Here is a 22634-nt window from a genome sequence, read left to right on the forward strand (position 1 = left end):
CAGACGGCTATAAGTGGTTGAGAAATATCTCTACGGGTAGCAAGATATCAGTCGTACCTTAATCACGCCCACACGCTTGAGTAACTCCAAAAACCGCACCAGCTCTGTTTGATGTTCCTGGAAGATGGGACGGCGCAAGGGTGACACGCATGTGGCATCCCAAACTAAAGGCCGTCCAATCTTCCAGGGAACGAGGGTCATGCCGTCCGGTCTTTTCCCACCATCGCGGGCTAAACCAGACTTCTTCTTATTCTTATTCTTATACTGTCCCCAAACCAGACTGACGACCCTCGACCGCGCTCTCGTTCACGCTTCGCGGCAAGAGTGCGAGAGATAGTGTTATGACGTCGGTCCTCTATTAAGTGAGCTTTCTATATATGTATAAGAAACTACTTACGCTTTTTTTACAATAGATAACTTATTAGCTTATCTTTATGGCTCTTTAAGGATGACTCACGTTAGACCGGGCCGGAGCTTCCGGCGCATACTTTTCTATGACATGACAGGCGATCACGTGATGCTTTCCATAGAAATCGATGCACCGGAAGCTCCGGCCCGGACACGGCCCAGTCTAACGTTAGTCATCCTTTACTATTAAGCCCCGATGCATTATGTTTTTTTGAGGTTCTCGCGTTTGTAATAAATATAATGTTTTATTTAAAAATCACTATTTAATGCTTATACTAATGTAGTTTAATTTGATAGGTATGGTAATATTCTACAATAACTAAATCCAAATACAAGAAATTCCGCTTGTACTGAAAGAAAAAAAATAACGATTTTGTTTTTATTTGACGGGTAAAGGGGCCAACTGATAAACAGTCCGCCGGACGGCATCGGCCTGTCAGTTAGAACAAAATTTTGACAGCTCCGAACAACTGACAGGCCGATATGTTAATTTAATAGAATAAACAAAATAGTTGTGTGGAACTAGAGGAACTAATTTGCATCGGGGCTCGTAAACCGCCGGACAAGCTAGATACATCCGTGATAAAAAGTACCCTGAAAACTTACAAATCCGGATCTGTCAAAGACGCACAGCTCTGGACAAGTCTGTTTCTCGCAAACATCCAACATCTCTTTGAATGTTTTTTGATAATTTGCCCATTCCTGAAAATAACCGAGGAATTATTAGTAAAAGGGCATTAGGCGGGGAAAGAAAACAAATTCCTTGTATCAATTCCTACTGTTCCAAAAGCTTTTTCTTATCAATATTTAGGGTTTGCAGATGCTTACGATACGATAAACCCCAGGGTCAATATCTTTTATTTACGTTGCTAAGGGTTGCCGTTCGTATGATCTTGACATTCGGACAGTTAATATGCGTTAATTATAACCAAAATATTACTTTGCTAATCCGCGAAAAGATAACGTAATATGTGTAATATGCGTTTACAAAACGGACATTGTTTTTAAAAGCTGCATCCCCTAAATATTTGTAAACGAGTATCATCACGACTTGTATGAAAAAGTGCATGACCGCTATCTTGGATTCCAAAACGGACATTATTTTTGAAATCTACAACCCCTAACAATTTCGGGAACGAGCATCATGACGAATTTTACGAAAAAGTGCATATCCGCCAAATTGGATTCCAAAACGGATATACTTTTTGAAAGTTGCACCCCCAAAAATTCGGAAATGAGTACCATGATGACTTTTACGAACAAGTGCATGCCTGCCATCTTGGTTCCAAAATGAACATTGTTTTTTAATTCTGCATCCCCAAAAAAATTGGAATCGAGTATCATCACGACTTGTATGAAAAATTGCATGACCGCCGCCATCTTGGATTCCAAGACGGACATTATTTTTGAAATCTGCGTCCCCAACAATTTCGGAAACGAATATCATGACAACTTTTACGAAAAAGTGCGTATCCGCAACCTTGGATTCCAAAACCTGCCGTGTCAAGCCAAACTCACGTATCTTGAGATACAGTAGTTTGGGTTAACCGGGCTAAATCGATTTAGAATAGTGTATTTTATATGATACAATAAAGATTTCATTATTCTTTGCCTTAATTTTCACATAAAACTAATTTGTCACAATACTGTAACTCCGGTTTTAACTACTTATTTATACCTTATTCCCGTATCTTTAGTTACACAAATAAGCTTAACAAGCGCGACACGCTCGAGGTTTGCCAATCTACGGTAACTTTCGTTATGCAGTAGGCAGGTACATGAGTTTGGCGTAACCGTACTTGTAGATACCTGTCGCGAGCGCAGCATGTGTAAGTTGAGATACTGGAGATCGGCATAACACCGTCCGTATCTGTTGTGCTGCCAACGGAGTAAAGGCCGACGCCATATTACCGTATCTGTAGATACCGCATTTTGCGTAACTTAAAATGTATGCAATTTTAGACCGTCCATATTTTAAATTGGGCATAATTAGTTCATATAAATACAATTTTAGTTTTAAATACGTCTTGTCGGTGGTTCTTGTACTTCTTATTCGTATTTTATAAAAAATTCAAAAAACGGAGCATAATTTTGTAAGTTATGATAAGTTCTTTGTTCTTTGTTAACTTTAACGTCGTTTTTCTCGAAATGGCCATTTCAAAGATACGTGAGTTTGGCTTGAAACGGCAGAAACGGACATTATTTTTGAAATCTGCATCCCTAACAATTTCTGAAACAAGTTTTGAAATCCGCACCCGAAAACTTTTATAAAAATAGTTCTCATTTTAAAAATCTCCACCCAAGAACTCCCCCGTGCGTATAAAATTCCGCAAGCTATTGGGTAAAAGTACACAGGTGGGGTAATTGTTCTCATCAAGGAAATTTCAATGGAATTGTCAATAAAATGAAGTTTCATCATCATCATCATCATATCAGCCAGAGGACGTCCACTGCTGGACATAGGCCTCCCCCAAAGAGTGCCACAATGATCGGTCTTGCGCCACCCGCATCCAGCGGACTCCCGCGACTTTTACCAGGTCGTCAGTCCACCTTGTGGGGGGTCTACCCACGTTGCGCCTTCCGGTACGTGGTCGCCACTCGAGAACCTTTCCGCCCCAACGGCTATCGGTTCTACGGGCAATGTGCCCCGTCTACTGCCACTTAAGTTTAGCGATTCGGAGGGCTACATCGGTTACTTTGGTTCTGCTGCGGATGGCCTCATTTCTGATGCGATCACGCAGAGAGAGTCCAAGGTAGTTGGACCTACCTAACTGGACAGTCTGTCCTAGGTATATATAATCGTCTACAACTTCAAGTGTAAAGTCCCCGATTGTAACAGGAGTTGGTTCTACACGGGCATTTGACATGATCTTCGTCTTGTCCATGTTTATCCTCAGACCAACTCGCTCGGAAGCTTTACTGAGGTCATCGAGCAACGGAATAGGTTTCGAGTTCTGGTCCTGTAGTCGGACTGACATAGTGGCGTTCTCGTACAAACACTTCAGCACATCGATATAGCGGTAATCCACTTGGCACCTCTGGAGAGATTGTAGTACGGCCCAGGTTTCGATCGAATCGAAGGCTTTCTCGTAGCCCACAAACGCTAATCAGTCTTCTGTATTACCTGACGGAGCGTATGGATGTGGTCTACGGTACTAAAGCCTCTTCGGAAACCGGCTTGTTCAGGAGGCTGGAAGTCATCTAGCCTGCGTGCGAGACGGTTCGTAATGACTCTTGAAAACAGTTTATAGACATGGCTCAGAAGTGAGATGGGTCGGTAGTTCTTGAGTAGGGCATTGTGACTCTTTTTGAAGAGCAACACCACCACACCTCTGTTCCATGCCTTAGGCGTTCTCCCTTCGAGTAAGACGGAGTCGAACAACTTCTGAAGGGCCATAAGGACAGGTTTACCACCCGCCTTCAGAAGTTCGGCTGTGATTCCGTCTTCACCGGGTGCCTTGTTGTTTTTGAGCTGTTTGAGAGCCATTCTAATCTTGTACAGGCTGATGTCCGGGATGTCTTCGGTATAATGTCGGGTCAGTCTAGCTCTAGGGTCTTCCGCCAGACTAACTTCGGGACTTTTAGTCGATGTGTATAGCTGTCCATAAAAGCTCTCTATCTCACCCAGGAGCTCGGGTCTGGATGAAACGATTCTACCATCCTCAGTTTTTAATTTGGCGAGCTGGCTTTGCCCAATAGACAGATCTCGTGCGAAAACTTTAGGGCCCTTATGCCGCTTCCGCTCGATGGCCTCTTCAATACGACTTGTATTGAATTGGCGCAGATCACGGGTAAGGGACTTAGAGATCCGTCTATTGAGCCGCCGATATAATGTCGCATCTTCTGAAGATTGTAGAACCACTGCTCCCACTCCTTTCCTCCAAGAGTCCCCGAGTAGAGTCAGAAAGCCTTTTGGTTCTGTTTGTCCGCTAGGCCTTAAAGAACTTAGACCCCGTGTTAAGGACAGCTTCCACAAAGCCGTCGTTGAATTCGTCCACATCGCCGCCTAGGAAATCGAAACGGTTTTGGAGTTCCAGCTGGAAGCTCTCGGGGTTTTGGATTTGGACTGCTGCTGGACGGAGCGTAGACTTCATCAGTCGAGAGCGCTCTAACTTAACATTCAATGTGCCTCTCACCAGACGGTGATCACTTCCGGTTTTGACCATAATTATTGATCACAGAGACATCATTGAATATATCCTTCTTTGTCGACATGATGAAGTCAATCTCGTTTTTAGTTGCACCGTCGGGACTCATCCAGGTCCATTTTCTGTGCTCGCGTTTCTTGAAGAAGGAGTTCATCATGTAGAGTCCCTCCACACAAATAACAAATAAAGTTTAACGAATATTTATGAAATTGTCTGATCAATATCTACGTACTAATTTAACAATATTAACTACAGTGAAACCTGGTTAATTGGCACCTGGATAAATGGGAAACCTCAATAATTACAACCAAAGGTCCGGTCCCGATCCCTTGAGAACAAAAGGCCTCTATAATTGAAATTTTGGAACCTCTATAATTGCAATTTAGATTTTAGTGCTTTTCGTTATTTTGCCCCTGGAATTGACCACATCGCAACTAAGACCCCTATAACTGACACTGTGCTAAAAAAATCCGTTATTTTAGCTCTTCTTTTTACCTCTATTATTGAAACGAGGCTTACTTATTTCCTCTGTATTTGAAATAATGTAGTTGTAGCGGTGGTGGCCGAGTGGATATGAGGCCCGACTTTCAATCCGGAGGTCGCGGGTACAAATCCTGGCTCGTACCAATGAGTTTTTCGGAACTTATGTACGAAATATCATTTGATATTTACCACTAGCTCGGTGAAGGAAAACATCGTGAGGAAACCTGCATACATCTGCGAAGAAATTCAAAGGTGTATGTGAAGTCCTCAATCCGCATTGGGCTAGCGTGGGGACTATAGCCCAAACCGTCTCGTGCTTGAGAGGAGGCCTGTGCTGTGCCCACCAGTGGGATGTCTATAGGCTAAATGTCTTTCCCATCACGGAACAATGGTGTTCCGGACCTTTGGGAGGCATGCGCGGAGCCGAAGCCAACACGTAGAGGCCCTTTTGACACTTTAATGAAATGTAAGGGGTACACCGAGCGGATGCTACCCTTGCCCGTGTCATGGGACGCACGCAGAGGCAGCACCCGCCAGGGTGTAAGGGCTATTGAGAGTTGATGGAATCTAAAATGAACTAGGTTATTGGGTGAAAGCGATGGACTAAGTACTGAGCTATGGGGTAAAAAAACCGGACGCCTGCCTAATAAAACGGTATGCAATTTTATTTCCGGCAGACGGTGACTCGCCCTCACAAGATGGGCCCCCACAAAAAGCGACATCTAGGATGGCTCAAGGGCAACACCGGTGTGAGCGGCTCAGGGGTGTCGAGAGGTGTGCGCCGCTTTCTACCCAGTGGCTGTTAACAGCCACTGTGCCAACTCGCGTCTTATGCATATTTCACTTCCACCCCTGGAGCTTATAGCTCTAACGACTCCACTCTGGCCGGCCGGCTAAGGCAAGCCAGAGGCAGAGAATCCTGTCCCACCCACCCTCCTTGCGGGTAACAGAACTCCCCAGGAGCACTCGGGTACGTGAGGTCGCTAATCCCCAACAGCTCGCCACAAGCTGCCCTGCGTTGACTGATTGCACTGGTAAAACCAGCGGGCGATGGGGTCGTCACATCCCTACGCCTTAGGCTAAATTATTATTATATTCATTGTAGTTGTAGACAGCAGAAACTATATTTTAATAGCAATGATCATTTTATTTATATCTTCATCCAGAATTCAATTTATTTATTGGGTATCTATCACAGCCTGTAGTAGGTGAAATAGTTTAGATTAAATCAAAAACAAAGTATGCTTTTTACATTCCAATAAAACTTTCTTCTAAAATTCAAGGGATTTTTTTAAACCCAAATGATTAATAAGAAAATAAAATAGTAATTAATTTAGTGTAAAAGTGCAAGTTATAATATATAGGTATACCTGGACCAGAAACCCAGAACGTAAGCTTGTAAATTTACATTCAATGGTTATTTGCACCTTCATAAAAGAAATTTGTCAGAACGCAAACCTCTATTATTGAGAACCTCTATTATTGACACAACGATTTTTTGAACCTCGTTGATTGACACGACCTGCTAAAAATTAAAAACCTGGATACTTGAAAAAAAAATTCCGGTCCCTTGAGATTTCAATTATCCAGGTTTCACTGTAATACGATATTTCACTAAAATATTTTTAATTAAATTAAAATTCATTTATTTCAAGTATATACAGTGTGTAAGTCTAATACGGGCGAATCTCTTAACGGTGGTTAGTATAGGACAAAGTAAAGGTAATTAGATAACATTTACTTAAAGTTGCAACAATAATTTTGTCCATACAAAATAATTCAGCCCGCAATGTAATGCAAACACACTCACGTTAAGCGCTCGTTGACAGTTACTTTCAAAAACTCCTATTGCGTATGTAATGTCATTAACTGTCATGAGTGGGTAAATAATAAATAAGTATGATGTTTTTTATCTGACGAAATGACTACCTAGTTTAAAATCAAATTACATCAAAAAATCTTATTAAAGCAATCATTTATTTTAATAACGACCCATTGAAATTACTACTGAAATGTACTTAAGTTGCTGAAATACTTCTAAAGAAAACCAACTAAAAAAGAAAACTAAAAAACACAATTTACAACAATACAAATTCTGAGAAACCTGAGTTTAGTTTTGCCGGTTTCGCCGCAAATACCTATTCTCGATGTGCCTTCCTTGTATTTCAGAACAGGTTTCGCAACGACGTTTGATTGACTCCATAAAATAACAACTCGTATTAAATCGTCTTCCTGCATCCCTTGTACTACTTTCAGGATTAAGTTCAAAATGGCGAAGGATTCGGTTTTGCAATGGAACTGGAAGCTCATCGTGAATAGCTGCTCCCTCCACCCTTCCAGTTACGGGCAATCCTTCGCGAGCGCGCTGTATCGCGTTTACAATTACTAGAGCGTTTCTTGGTAGGTACAACCCGATGAGGGAATCGCTCTCTGTACACAGCTAGCGCTCGATGACCATTTTGTAGTGTTTCACCGTAAATTAAAATCATGTCCATTAATTCAGGAGCAGTAAAAGTTGTTAAACGAGGCATTTTTATAACATACGATTACTTTTGAATCGAAAGACTGACATTGTCAAATCAGAGTTGAAATAAAATAAGAAACTTGCAATTCCACCAAAGAGTTTGCCACGTTTTCACACAATGTACCAAGTTTTGTGGTGTTTAGACGGTTTAGTTAATTCTCGAAATAATTTTGGTAATAACTGTACAACTATTAGGCGGGCCGTATGCTTATTTTCCGCCATCCTGGTATAAAAAATCAGGCAAATTAAATACGAAATGAATACACAATAATCACTTATGAGATACTGATATTAAATTAATTTTCAAAAAAGGTGTGCTATCAAAGGTGCTTGTCTATTGCTCAGATTAGAAATAATCACGTCAAGTGCTGTTATCGTGACTGATTAAAATGAAGTCAGTTTCTTGTTGATAAACATGATAAATAAATAAGATTTAATATCTTTTAACACGCCTAGTAGTACTTTAATCTACCAAAATAACTACAAAACATTAAACGCAGTGTAATGCTAACATGTATTGTGAATGTTCCTCCAGATAGGTAAGTTTGTAAATGCTATTGTTGTATTGCTAATGAACATTTGACATTTCGGTACCGCAACCATGTTTACAGTACATTGCTGCTGAGAAATTTAAAAAAAAAAAAATTATGGGCTCGTAATGACCTGCAACTTAAAAAAACCTTTTACTTCATGATTACACTAATGAATACTATGTCCGATTTAATTTATCGCCCGTATTAGACTTACACACTGTAGAAGGCCGTTTTTTCAGGCTTTAGGTTAGGTTTCGTTCATGTCGTCTCGGATATGGATGACGCTTTCAGTGTAATGCCCTGAACACAAATATATGAGATGACAACCGCGAAAGTGGTGGGGGTAGTTGCTGTGACGTCATAAAGTCGGCAGTACAAACTTTTTTTTATTTTCTTTTAAACATACCATGTGGGGTACCAAATGAAAGGGCTTTGTGAGTAGACTACAAATATATAACATACTGTAAATTGTTCAATACTTGGTCTAACAAATTATTAGAAAACGTTCAAAAATTTCACAATCATCTGTTGACTTTCAAGTGCTCTAAATTGAAAATGACTGAATGGATTAGTCCAAAATGGGTCCATATTGGCTCATATATTACAATTTATTATTCGAATATTTCTAATACCGCTTTGTAGTCATAATCATCGTTTCTCCGAAAATTGTTACTCATATATTTTTTTTATAGTTTTTTGTACTACTACCTACATTATTCATAACGATACATATTCCGTTTTTTTTACTCATAATATTGTCACTGAGAATGTATCTGTGCCCATAATGTTATTTGTAAGAATTTCTCGAAGACTAAGGCGGGAGCATTTGCTCTCGCTACGCTCGCTCACTGTGAGGGTCACAGGATTTCGGTTCTGTGAGATTCGCAGTTCTAACCTAACCTAACCCACCATTCTGGCAGCATTTCGGTTCTGTGAGGGTCGCAGTTCTAACCTAACCTTACCCACTTTTCTGGCAGCATTTCGGTTCTGCGAGGGTCGCAGTTCTAACCTAACCTAACCCTCTATTCTGGCAGCATTTTGGTTTTATGAGGGTCGCAGTTCTAACTAGGGCTCGCGGTCAAGTCCGTGTTTCGTTTACACGTTTCGAATACCCGTTCCCGAATAACACGTACACGGTTTTCTGGCCCGTTCCGCACGTGTAATTAAGATCCGTCTCCACGGATAAACGGGTATTCGAAGAAATGGATCTTATTTACCCGTGGCTCCGGACACGTCCTTGACGAGTAGCGAAGGAACGAACCGGCGCGGCGTACTTAAGAGTCAGATTAGTAGACAAAAGATTCATGACGAGTTTCCGTCATATTTAACCTTATTCCGTGGTTCATAGAGTCGAAATTCAATAAACGGTTTACAGAACCCTTTTTGACCAGGTAGTTTTTGCTTGTAATGTTGCAAATACGAGTAGAAAATTAGAAATACAATAGGTATACCTATGCTAGTTATCAAAATAGTATTTTATATAAGACTTCAAATACTAATACTTTATGGTTTATTCATATAACTTGATAGCAATAAATTTAAAGTGCTTAAAAAAAAAAGTTATAAAGAGTATAAAGACTTTACGTTAAAATCTGGCCATGCATGATCTGGTAGGTGGTGGTAGGTAAGTATACAATATTCTTACCAATTGCATATTTTTAAACAGTTCTTATATTTTTAATAATTTGTATTCTGTATATTGTATGTGTAAGTTTTTAAGAATATATTCTGTCAATAAGAAATGTATATTTTTAATCTAATTATTTTTTAAGTTACGTAAGCCAGACATCTTAGTATTATTATAGTAAACCACGTAAAAATTAATAAATACAGTGTAAACTCTATATAACGACACTGAAGGGACTGCGGATTTTTCGACTTTAAGTATAGAGAGTGGTTGTTAAATGGAGTGAAATAAAAAGGTCATCTTACTATTCTAAATATTCTAATGTATCTGTTTATAATATACTTAGGACACATTAAACAAGAAAGTTAGTAAACACGCACAATAATAAAACAACAAAACAGCAAACAAAAAAACGTACACAGCTGCAGTTTATATCAATTTCGGCAACTTAGAAAGTATTTCTTAATGATGTATTATGCCGTATTGTTGTCGTTAAATAGAGTGAGCGTGACGCTATATAGAGTGTATTACTGTATAGAAAACAAGGTAAACCAACCAAAGTCAAGCAATTTCGACATTTTGAGGAGTTTGTCGTTAAATCGAGTGACGTTATAAAGAGTTTACACTGTAATCATGTGTATCTGCCAATAAGTAATGTATTTACAACTTTTAATATAATTTAGTATGAATTTATGAAAAGTAAGACTTTTCTTAAATTCATTATCTTATTATCATATAAAATGAACTTTAAGTCTGTACTAATAAATATTATTTACAATTTTAGCAACAAAACAACAAAACGATTTTAAATTAAAGTAACTTGGAAAAACTGTATTTTACGAATTGGCCGACTAAGTGGCGAACTGGAGTCATACCTACTTACCTAAACACAATATCTTAAAAGTCATATTTATTTCGTGTTCATTTGCTTCGATACATTTGCTTCTTTAATTTTAGCCGCTGCATTTGTTACAATTTCATATATGTGTAGACAGGTTCTCCTTATTACACCGACATAAAGCTTATAATTAGCTATGGCAGTTCTGATAATGGTTTGGGACTCTACTTGTTTTCGGCGATATCAGAAAAAATGGTATTGGAAAACAACACGTTCTAATACTTCTAATGAATGGAACACCACCGGCCGGCATTTATTACCTGAGCACTAGTGTGAAAGTGACCCCAGTCAACATGAATGATTACCAAGTTTGAGATCTATCTTAATGAATTTAGCAATATAATTGCAAGGTAACCAAGGTACCATAGGTTTTTAAGGTTCTCGCGTGAAATCCTGCGTTTCAAATGCCGCTGTACTTTTTTTTGCTTCGTTGGTAGATTAGTTAACAGTTAGGTAATTGATAAAAATAACAAATAACCACAAAGTAGTAGTAGGTAGTATTTGTCTGCATACCTATTCTTCGCGAAACTATATAACTTACACCATTATATATAAAATGTGTTTCTTTGATTGAAATGTAATATGTAATGAAATTAACTTAAAAGCAATAATAGTAAAAAAAAATTGGCCAAGTGCGAGTCCGATTCGCACACGAAGGGTTCCGTACCATTATCTATAAAAACGGTCACCCATCCAAGTACTTAAGTCCCAGAGCCCCACTTAAGTCTTTATTTTATTCTGTTTTTAGTGTTTGTTGTTATAGCGGCAACGGAAATACATTATTATTAAGATTATCTGTGAAAATTTCAGCTGTCTAGCTATCACAGATCACGAGATACAGCCTGGTGACAGACGGACGGACGGACGGACGGACAGCGGAGTCTTAGGAATAGGGTCCCGTTTTACCCTTTGGGTACGGAACCCTAATTAAGGTTCTAAACTAGGGACGAGTAAGTTCAAAATTAAAAATAGTAGACTATATAGAATAGGGACACCTACTTCCATTCATATACAGAGTCATTTTTGGACCGTTAGCCATATTGTGCGAGGTGATTAGGTAGGTCATACTGAACAACTTTTTCTATGGGACCAACCTCGAAATCCCAAAAAAAATTTGGTCTTCCCATAGAAACGTCGACATCCACTCGACCAAAATGTATGAAACGGCCAAAAAAATTTTTGTGAATTCAGAGTTGGTCCCATACAAAAATTTGTTCAGTATGGCCTACCTAATCACCTCGCACAATATGGCATACGGTCCAAAAATGACCCTGTATTGTATAGTTGGTTAAATATGTTATAAACACATGTGTTAAAACTGTTATAAATAATTTAAAAAAAAAATCGTACGCTAAACGAGTTCATCTGAAGTCAACATTCAATACTAGACCTTGCATACCCAGAGCTAGAGCATTGATTAGCTCAAACTGTTTCGGATCCGTTCGGGCCGGTCTTAAGTACCCGTGTAAACGGAGATACGTATCTGAGAAACGTTTCTTGGGAACGGTTCTTGGATACGTATCCGGATCTCGGCGGTTCCGTGTAAACCGTGTTCTTAGCACCGCCGGTCTTAAGAACACGGGTATTCGTTTCGGCGTGTAACACGGATACCGGGAGCCCTAGTTCTAACCTAACCTAACCCACCTGTCTGGTAGCATTTCGGTTCTGTGAGGGTCACAGTTCTAACCTAACCTAACCCACCTTTTTGGCAGCATTTCGGTTCTGTGAGTGTCGCAGTTCTAACCTAACCTAACCCACCTTTCTGGCAGCATTTCGGTTCTGTGAGGATCGCAGTTCTAACCTAACCTAACCCACCTTTCTGGCAGCATTTCGGTTCTGTGAGGGTCGCAGTTCTAACCTAACCTAACCCACCTTTCTGGCAGCATTTCGGTTCCGTGAGGGACGCAGTTCTAACCTAACCTAACCCAACTTTCTGGCAGGATTTTAACCTGACTTGACCTACTTTTCTGTTTATTTTTGTCTTTTTTTTTCTTATTTAGAATTTACTATTGCAGGTGCATGCTGCTATAAATAAAATCAAATATGTCGAAATCGATATGTCGAGTAATATATGCATAAATTTTAGTAATAGAGATATTTATGTAGAATGACATTATGAATATAATAAATTCCAAGTTCCAATGAGTATTGTTTAAAATGAAAATGTATAATGTATTACGAATTCAACCACACCTCATATGTCAAAAACCGTCTAGCCGTTTAGGCTGTAGGGCGTGCCAAATAAATGGACATCTCTTTTTATTTGACACGCTCTACAGCCCAAATGGCTGGACGGTTTTTGACATATGAGGTGTGGTTGAATTCGTCAGAATGGTGGTAGTGACACAGGCTATATACTTTTGAAAATGACGCCCGTAAATGAAAAATGGAGGGGGGGGGGGTTTGTTTTTTTTCTTACTGCAGCAATATGGGTACCAAATGAAAGCTATTGAAAAGACCACTACAAAAATATATGTCAACAGTATGGTTTTTTTGTTTGTTTTAATAATAGTTGTAGTTTAATGTTGTATGTGTTGTAGTTGTGTGTAATGTAACAGAAAATTATGTTTTTTTCAACTTAATGTACTTTTCTTATTTTTTGATGTATCTGGTTAATTATTTTTTTAACTTATAAAGAGTATACCTATTCACAGTCACTTGGTATGTATTTTGAACTAATCCATTCAGCCATTTTCAATTTATAGCAGTTCGAAGTAGACGTGCGCGCCGGTCGAAAAAAACTCGGCGGCGGCGCGCCTCGAAAAAATCTACGGCGGCGGCGTAACGCCGGCGGCGTGGGATTTTTCAACTTTTCAATAATAAGACGTATAATGAAATTCATGAAACACCACGCTTAACCCTCAAATCGACAAGGGATAAAAAAATCTGTGTAGTATCGTTTTTTTGTGTTATGTGGTTGTTTATTGTAGAAAAATCATGAAAAAATATATTTATAATAGTTTTGAAAAAAAAAACGTAGGTATGTTAAGTATGATGGACTTTGCCAGGTACGGTGTAAATAAAAAAATACGCCCCGTATGAAAAGACGTCCAGTATTATGGTCACTGCCGAGTACCTATAGGTACAGTACTTTATGTGCATGAGGTTTTTTAGTCCAATTCATGTTTTTTTGTAATAATTATAGAATAATTGCATTTTTTAATTAGAAATACACTTACTGATAATGCCAACTTATGTAATGAATTTAAGTAAAACCAATTCTTTTTATATTTTTGCAATAACTTTATAGCTCGTAGGTAGTAAAATATTACCAGTCATTGACGTCGTTTATTAAACATTAAATCAAACTTAGCTGGGTATCGTAGGATGCAGTAGTATTAATATCTGAGCAATGGTTTTTACAATATGTATGCACTTTTATCAACATTTGTGTAAGAAATTTCACAAATAAAATCGGGTCCGTCTCTTGATGAAAATAAATCCACATTAATCTATTTGGTTCATTAAGTTGTAATACTTGCCGTTTGCCGTATTACAACTTAATGAACCAATTAAATAGATTAAAATACGGAACGGATTTTTCCTGTGGATGTGGTGTGTGTGTTTGTTTCCTGTTTCTGTGTGGATTTGTTTACATCCGAAAACAAATCCATCCATCCGAATCCGTCCGAGTTGTAATACGGCAAGTATACTTGCCGTATTACAACTTAATGAACCAAATAGATTAAAATACGGAACTATTTTTTTCCTGTGGATGTGACCTCTATTTAATTTATTTACAACAAAAACTGCCAGAGAAATTAATAATTCTACTCTTCGCATACTTGGCAACGTCCAACATACTGGAATTAGCAAAAGTGCCGTGTAATCGATAGCGACCAAAATACTGGACATTACACTTTTTACACGTGTTTTATCCATAAATACAACACATTTTTAAGTAAATCATACTGCTATACACGGTGTGGCCTGTAACACGAGCAAAGAATTAAAACATAGATTGTACTCCTCAAACGGTGACACTTTTGTTCAACAACTTTTAAAAATTATGAAGTATTTAGACTCCCTATTTTTCATACAAAATAAATATTATCTTCAATGGACGCCATCGCCACGCCATATTATTGTGATTGACGTTGCTTGTCACGCCTTAAACATAACAAAATTCGCAATACATTGCGTCTTAGAATAAACTTTAAAGTGTAATAAAAATCAAACCACAAGTTATTTTTAAAAGTCGCTGAACAAATGTTGGTCAGTATGAGGAGTACAGCCTACAGTTTAATTTTTTGCTCATGTTACAGGCCACACCCGGTATAAGAAACAGTAATCTATTATTATGTTTTAATGCTGCATAAATATGGTAAAAATATCAGTCTGTCGGATGCTTCGTTGCAAGTTCTGCGTTCTGTAGGACTTTGGCAAAAAGATTATGTTCATATTGGTTCCTAACTTCCCAATTTTTTATTTACTTTTAAGTAGTTTCCTGGTAATGAAAGTACGCTATCAGGAAATTATCGCTATATTTGGTGCAGATTTTTTTTCTTGGGATGTCCAGTATAGTGGACGTTATCGATTTACGGGTTAAAATAAACCAAGCAATGAATTAAAAAAACGAAACAGTCTAAACGCAAAAGCTAGGCACGTTGCACGCGCTTTATGTCCATTGATTTTAAATTTGTACTCCCTTGCGGGTTTTGTCTCGGCGCGAATTTTAAACTACCGGCGGCGGCGGCGGCGCGCTGACTCCTAATGGCGGCTGGAAGTCAACTGTGGATTGTGAAATTTTTGAACGTTTTCTAATAATTTGTTAGACCAAGTATTGAAAATGTTACAGTTTGTTATATATTTGTCATCTACTCACAAAGCCCTTTCATTTGGTACCCCACATGGTTAGTTTAAACGAAAATAAAATAAAAGTTTGTACTGCCGACTTTATGACGTCACAGCAACTACCCCCACCACTTTCGCGCTTGTCATCTCATATATTTGGGTTCAGGTCATTACACTGAATGCATCGATACCATATTCACCCCTAACCGAGACGACATGAGCGAAAATCTATTTCTAGAAGACTTTTTTTTCGTTGGCCGGGCCACTATAATATCTGTGACTCATAAATACATAATTCAAACATAGGCATAAACATTAAACAAACACAAACATTAAACACATACTTAATATTATAATTTACAACATTACAGCAACCGTGGTAAGCACATTGACAACCATCATCAATTTCTCAATGTGTTTACCACAGTGCTGCTGGGCGTATGAAGCCGCAATAAAATGTGATATACGGACAAAACTTGTCCGCAATCATTTCTAGGACGCTGTTGGAGCTGGCGCATTGCACTCAGTCCAAAGCCGGGCGCCGAAGGAGCCCCCACACTACAAGAGTCAGGCGTTGCCCGATGTACGTGGCACGCTGTACGCATTCCAAATCCGAAGCGCCCCAATACTAAAGGTGTCGGGCGTAACCCGACGTACGTGGCGCGCTGCACGTGGTCCAAAGCCGTACTAAAAGAGTTGGGCGTAGCCCGATGTAGGTACGTACGGCGCGCTGTATGCGTTCCAAAGCCGGGCGCCTTCGGTGTCCAAATACTAAGAGTCAGGCGTAGCCCGACGTACGCGGCGCGCTGCACGTTGTCCAAAGCCGGGCGCCCTCGGCGCCCTAATAATAACGCACGCACCGTACGCGATCCAAAGCCGGCCGCCGAAGGCGCCCCGATGCCAAAGGAGTTAGGTGTTACGTGGCACGCTGTACGCGTTCTTAATCCGAAGCGCACTCATACTAAAAGAGTCGGGCGTAGCCCAACGTATGTGGCGTGCTGTCTGCGTTCCAAAGCCGGGCGCCTTCGGCGTTCCAATACTAAAAGCGTCGGGCGTAGCCGTAGTCAGGAGAGCATCATCATCATCACAAGTTAGGTATACGAGTACATATTTAAATTTAAATTTTATGGTGTAAGTGACCATTGTAATCTGCATGAAATGCTTAATAATTATTATAATGCGTTATATTTAACTACATATTTAGTTTGATAATTATTAATACTGTTATCCGTGTAAATATTAGCGTATAAATTACTATACCTACCCATTCTTATCTTCTACAAAAAGATTTCCACTATGTTACCACATATTATGAAATCTTTTTGTAGAAGATAAGAATGGGTAGGTATAGTAATTTATCTTTAAAAGATAGACATAGTACACCATCCGTTCAGTTTCAATTTCAGTGAAAACTGAAATTATTACGATTTACTCACTTCTCGCTTAATAGTTGTGACAAAATACGGGCCTATATGTAGTTGCAAGTTGCAACCGCTGTGTGGCGCTGTCGTCGTGCCCAATAAGATATGCTCGCGAGGTCTACAGCTCACAGAGCCACTAGTCTTATGCAAGTTTTGAGTTGTTAGCTCATGTTGGCTGATAAAATGGACTTATAAATGATGATTTTGGATGATAAATATTTAATAACATTCATTTGGTTTTGATTAGATTTCATTTTGTTTGATGTTTTACAGTTTTTATTTTTCGACCAATAATACAATTACGCGCCAAATTACGGGGCGTCAAAATATTACGCGCTTACCTACGTTCCTACAAACACTACATATAGCCCAATATCAACCTTCTGCATTTCAATAAGGTTCACAATGTCGCGCCGCACACGACGTTAAAGGGTTAAGCGGGTTCTACTTTAACTGGGTTAGTAGCACGGGGTCTAATTAGCAACTCGTCTATGGGGCAACTCGTCTAAGATGCAGGTTGTCTAAATCGCAGCTCGTCTACATATCAACTCGCCTAAAAGCAACTGGTCTGCACGATTTTTTAAGTAGCAGCTTGTCTAATTAGCTATTGGTCTATATAACGACTCGTCTAAATGGCGACTTGACGAAATCGCAACTGGTCAGCAAAAACTACGCGGAGAGGTGCAGCTCTGGCCATGATACCACTTCACACACCGAATTATTTCCAGATGTTCTAGACCATTCAAGCGTAAACCTTTGCCACAAAAATCATTTGCATACGAAGTCAAAAAAGTGGTCGTTAAAAAACTGAAGGATCTGATGAGAAAATGTAGTCTTAATAGATATATTAATATATTAATTCTTAACTTAACTAGACGGAGCCCCGCTTCGCGGGGCTCCTATTTCTGGACGGTTTGCCCTTCAGGCATCTGAAGCTACCTAACGAACCTATAACCTACCTACCTACCTACGCTTTTTTCCCCAAAGTGTAATGTTTTCACGGATATCACACTAAATCAATAGGTAGGTAGGTTAGGTTCGTTAGGTAGCTTCAGATGCCCGAAGGGCAAACCGCCCAGACCAAGGAGCCCCGTGAAGTGGGGCTCCGTCTAGTTAAGTTGAGAATTCAACATTTTGAGAATTTTCTGGTTAACGGATTTAGCGAGAAAAGTACTATTCAGTAGATCCACATTGTTCAAAATTGGATCAATTGAGAAAAAAATATCTCAGTATATACATGATGGATCTGGTCAATGGATCTACTGAGAATGATCCTAAATTTAGACGAGTTGCGATTTCGTCGAGTCTCCATTTAGACGAGTTGTTACATAGACCAATAGCTAATTAGACGAGCTGCTACTTAAAAAATCGTGTAAACCAGTTGCTTTTAGGCGAGTTGATATGTAGACGAGATGCGATTTAGACAACCTGCGTCTTAGACGAGTTGCCCCATAGAGGAGTTGCTAATTAGACCCCGTGCTACTAACCCCTTACCTTTTTCACTTCATCTATCAAGCACGTTGCCACTTCTTCACCTCGATGACAGTTATTGCTGACATGTTTGTTTACTGTAAATAAGCACATTATTGTCTTCGGTTACCTCGATAGTTACTCAAGAAATAAAACTCTCTACCTAAAAGTAGTATCGCGTATAATGAATTTTTCACCACACCAGCTCGGAAAGGCTTACTTTGCACTTCAAAAACGGATAGCAAAGTTGCACTTTCACTTCACTTTCTTTTTGCTATCAGTATTTGACATGTGAGGCAAAGTAATCAAATGCAAATTTTTAGTTGTTTTGCTGGTAGAATTGACTTTTAAATGATGATTTTGCATGATAAATATTTAATAACATTCATTTGAATTTGATTTGGTTTGATTTTGTTTGATATTTTTACATTCAATATTTGCTTCGGGTTGGTGTGGTGAAAAAAATTGTGTGTTCTTGTTTCACTCGGGGGCAAATGTTGTTTGCCCTCACAACGCTCAATATTCCATTTTTCAATTTTGGTATGTTTCGCTTGCTCGGGTATCAATATTAGCACGAGCGGTTAAACAACTTTGCCCCCTTGTAAAACAAATAACTATTTCAACACACTTGCTCGTAACGTGGAAGGTGGAAGTTATTGAACCGCTTTTAGGCTAATAATCCTAGATTTTAAACACACGTGCTTTTTCATTATATTATAGCACTTGTGTGTAATGAATGATAATCCGACTGAGTGAAGAAGGTAACTGATTGCTAATCATAAGCATGGAAACGGAGCCTTCTTAAGTTGGTCGAGTAATACTTTTTCTTTTTTAAACCAACTATGGGGTTTTCAAACTTCAAAGAGGTTCTCGCCAAACATAATTTGTAGATTAAATTCTTTCGTAAATTACATTAATGAATAAACATAACATTTTATCAATTTGGTCTCCATCCATCGGTTTTAAATAAGAAAAGAAAAGCTTATTTACATTTTTAAAATTGGCTGTTTGTCGATTTCGTTCGCGCCTTTGCCGTGCGCGCGCATTGGAATCGTGCGTAGAAAAAAAATAACGCGCCAGCCTTTTTCCGTATTTTAGTAGGGTTAGTAAGTAAGACAAATGTATGGAAGTGCATGCACTTTAGTCTCAGGCGATGTCGCTTAGCACGATTGTTCCTTAGGTCAAACAAAGTTGATCTGGCCCGGTAGCCAGGAGATCGTACCATGCAGAACCCCCTAAAAAGGGGGGGGGGTGAAAGGGTCGGCTTCCCAGGTCCAATCTATGTATCGTAGAATACAATACACTAGTACATTTTTGAAATAATACACGGGGGGAAACAGGGGGGAGAAAGTTTGTATGGAAGAAAAATAAAAACAACAAATTTGTACCAAAAAAGGGCAAAAACGCATGAAAAAAATATTAAAACATTATATTGAAACTTTTAAAATGCCAAATTCAGTGTTTTAGTAAACATTTTTAATCTTTGACTTTGGGCATAGTTCCATTTGTATGGAAATCGTTACCGCCACGCGCTATAAATTATTTTTTTATTACGAAAAAATGTATGAATGAGTGATATTTTCCAGAATAAAGAATACATGGGCCACATCGTCCATATTTTTATTTAGTGCAAATCGCCACACTGTGATTGTAACATCCAAAGTTGTCACAAAAAATTACATAACATTTTCATTTTTTGTACATTTTTTTTTTGTATGGAATGGCATAATAATTATTTCAAAAATGAATTCCTCGTCCCTAATTTATACGGAAATGATATATAACTTGCCCTAGTTGCTAAGACTAGGAAGGAATATAGCATAGATTGGACCTGGGGAGCCGACCCTTTCACCCCTCTTTTTGGGGGGTCTGCATGGTACGATCTTCTGGCTACCGGGCCAAATCAACTTTGTTTGACCTAAGGAACAATGATGCCAAGCGGCATCGCCTGAGACTAAAGTGCATGCTAAATGAACTTACTAACCCTACTAATTTGTTACAAAATTGGAACAGTATTGCATTTTTAACTAATAGACCGGCCAACGAAAGAAAAGTCTTCTAGAAATCGATTTTCGCTAATGTCGTCTCGGATATGGGTGATTATGGTATCGATGCATTCAGTGTAATGCTGTGAACCCAAATATAATTATGAGATGACAAGCGCGAAAGTGGTGGGGGTAGTTGGTGTGACGTCATAAAGTCGGCAGTACAAACTTTTTTTATATTTTCATTTAAACATACCATGTGGGGTACAAATGAAAGGGCTTTGTGAGTAGATCACAAATATATAAATACTGTAACATTTTCAATACTTGGTCTAACAAATTATTAGAAAACGTTCAAAAATTTCACAATCCACAGTTGACTTCGAACTGCTATAAATTGAAAATGGCTGAATGGATTAGTCCAAAATACATACCAAGTGACTGTGAATATCCTTAACATAACGTTAAAAATAATTATCCAGATATATCGAAAAATAAGTCAACAGTCGGGTTTTTTTGTTTGTTTTAATAATAATTGTAGTTTAATGTAACAGAAAATTATACTTTTTTCAACTAGATGTACTTTTCTTATTTATTGATATTTTATTTATTACAGCATTACAGTAAAAACTAAGGCACTGTGAAACTACAAAATAAGAATACAAGTAAACTACAAATAAAAACCAAAGACAAATTAAACATTAGATTTGGGCGACGACGTAACAGCGTGGCTCCGTTGCGTCGTCTGACTTATATATCTTACTTACTTACTTACTCCTCTGGCGCAGCGACCCAAAGTGTGTCTTGGCCTCCAACACGACTGCTCGCCACTGATCCCGGTCCTGTGCCGTTTCTCGCCAGTTCTCAATCCGTAGCTCGCGCAGATCAGCGTCCACCACATCCGCCCGTCGATACCTGGGTCGGCCGACCGGGCGGCGTCCCGGTGTGACTTATATATCTGGTTAATTATTTTTTATCATGATAAAGAGGATATTCACAGTCACTTGGTATGTATTTTGGACTAATTCATTCAGCCATTTTCAATTTAAAGTACTTGAAAGTCAACTGTGAATTGTACAATTTTTAAACGTTTTCTAAAAATTTGTTAGACCTAGTATGGAAAATGTTACAGTATATATTTGTTACAGTATATAGCCCTTTCATTTGGTACCCAACATGGTGTGATTAAAAGAAAATAAAAAAACCGGGCAAGTGCGAGTCGGACTCGCGCACGAAGGGTTCCGTACCATAATGAAAAAAAAACGGGAAAAAATGCAAAAAAAAAAACGGTTACCCATCCAAGTTTGTTTGTGTTGAGCTGAATAAAGTTGATGCAGCTTTGAGAACCTTCCTAGGCGCGTGTATGAGACAGTGGACCACAGTCCTTTGTCAACCAGGAGGCCGGAATGAACGCCCTGGCCCGCAGGATTGTATAAGAATTGAGCGAGGAATCTTTCAGGGCGACAGTCTGAGTCCCGTGTGGTTCTGCCTAGCTTTGAATCCCCTCAGCACCCTGCTGAAGGATTTGGGACTAGGTTGCCGGCTTCGGAGAGGGGGTGAAGTCATTTCTCACCTTCTGTACATGGATGACCTCAAATTATTTGCACCAAATAGCCAAGACTTGTTGGAGCTACTGAAAACCACCGAAGTCTTCAGTAGTGCCATTCACATGGAGTTTGGTGTCGATAAATGTGCGATTATGCATGTACAGCGGGGGAGGGTTGTAAATTCAACAAATTTACAACTTTCTGAGACAATGTCTTTCAGATCTATCTCTGAATCAGAAACCTATATTGAGGACGAGGGTATTAGACGGTCGGTGAAGGAGCGCTTTTTCAGTCGGCTCACAAAAGTCCTTAACAGCCTTTTGTCAGGAGGCAACAAAGTGCGCGCCTTCAACGCCTGGGTAATGCCCCTACTCACATACTCCTTTGGCATACTAAGGTGGACTCAGACCGAGCTGGACGCCCTGGATCGGAGGGTCCGGTCACTGCTCACCACACATCGCATGCTACACCCACGCTCGTCAGTTATGAGATTGTACATCCCACGGAAGTGTGGAGGCCGAGGCTTCCTAAACGCCAAGGATCTCCATAACCGCGAGGTGCACAATCTCAGGAATTATTTCCTTAACAACGAGTGTGGGATGCATCGTGATGTGGTGGTAGACAGGAACCTCACGCCGCTCTCCTTGGCAAACGAGAACTGGCGCAAACCTGTGGTACTAAGTACTGCGGATCGCAAGGCGGCATGGGAGAGTAAGGTGCTACACGGGCGGTTCTACAAGGCCCTCACGGGACCCGATGTGGATCTGCTCGCGTCGGTGAACTGGTTACGATTCGG

The 22634-nt window shown here is 39.4% G+C and overlaps 1 protein-coding gene across 2 annotated transcripts in view; it reads right to left on the minus strand.

The window, feature by feature from the left end:
• LOC134798926 (uncharacterized) overlaps positions 1-22634 on the minus strand; it is an 80921-nt gene that overhangs the window by 23783 nt on the left and 34504 nt on the right. For both annotated transcript variants that reach the window (XM_063771357.1, XM_063771356.1), the window contains 2 exons: positions 18331-18404; positions 1015-1110 (listed from right to left, as the gene is read on the minus strand). In XM_063771357.1, the coding sequence (XP_063627427.1) occupies positions 1015-1110; positions 18331-18404 (170 nt within the window). The remainder of the gene's footprint in view (positions 1-1014; positions 1111-18330; positions 18405-22634) is intronic.

Source organism: Cydia splendana, chromosome 17 (assembly GCF_910591565.1).
Source record: "Cydia splendana chromosome 17, ilCydSple1.2, whole genome shotgun sequence".
NCBI classification, from domain to species: Eukaryota; Metazoa; Arthropoda; class Insecta; order Lepidoptera; family Tortricidae; genus Cydia; species Cydia splendana.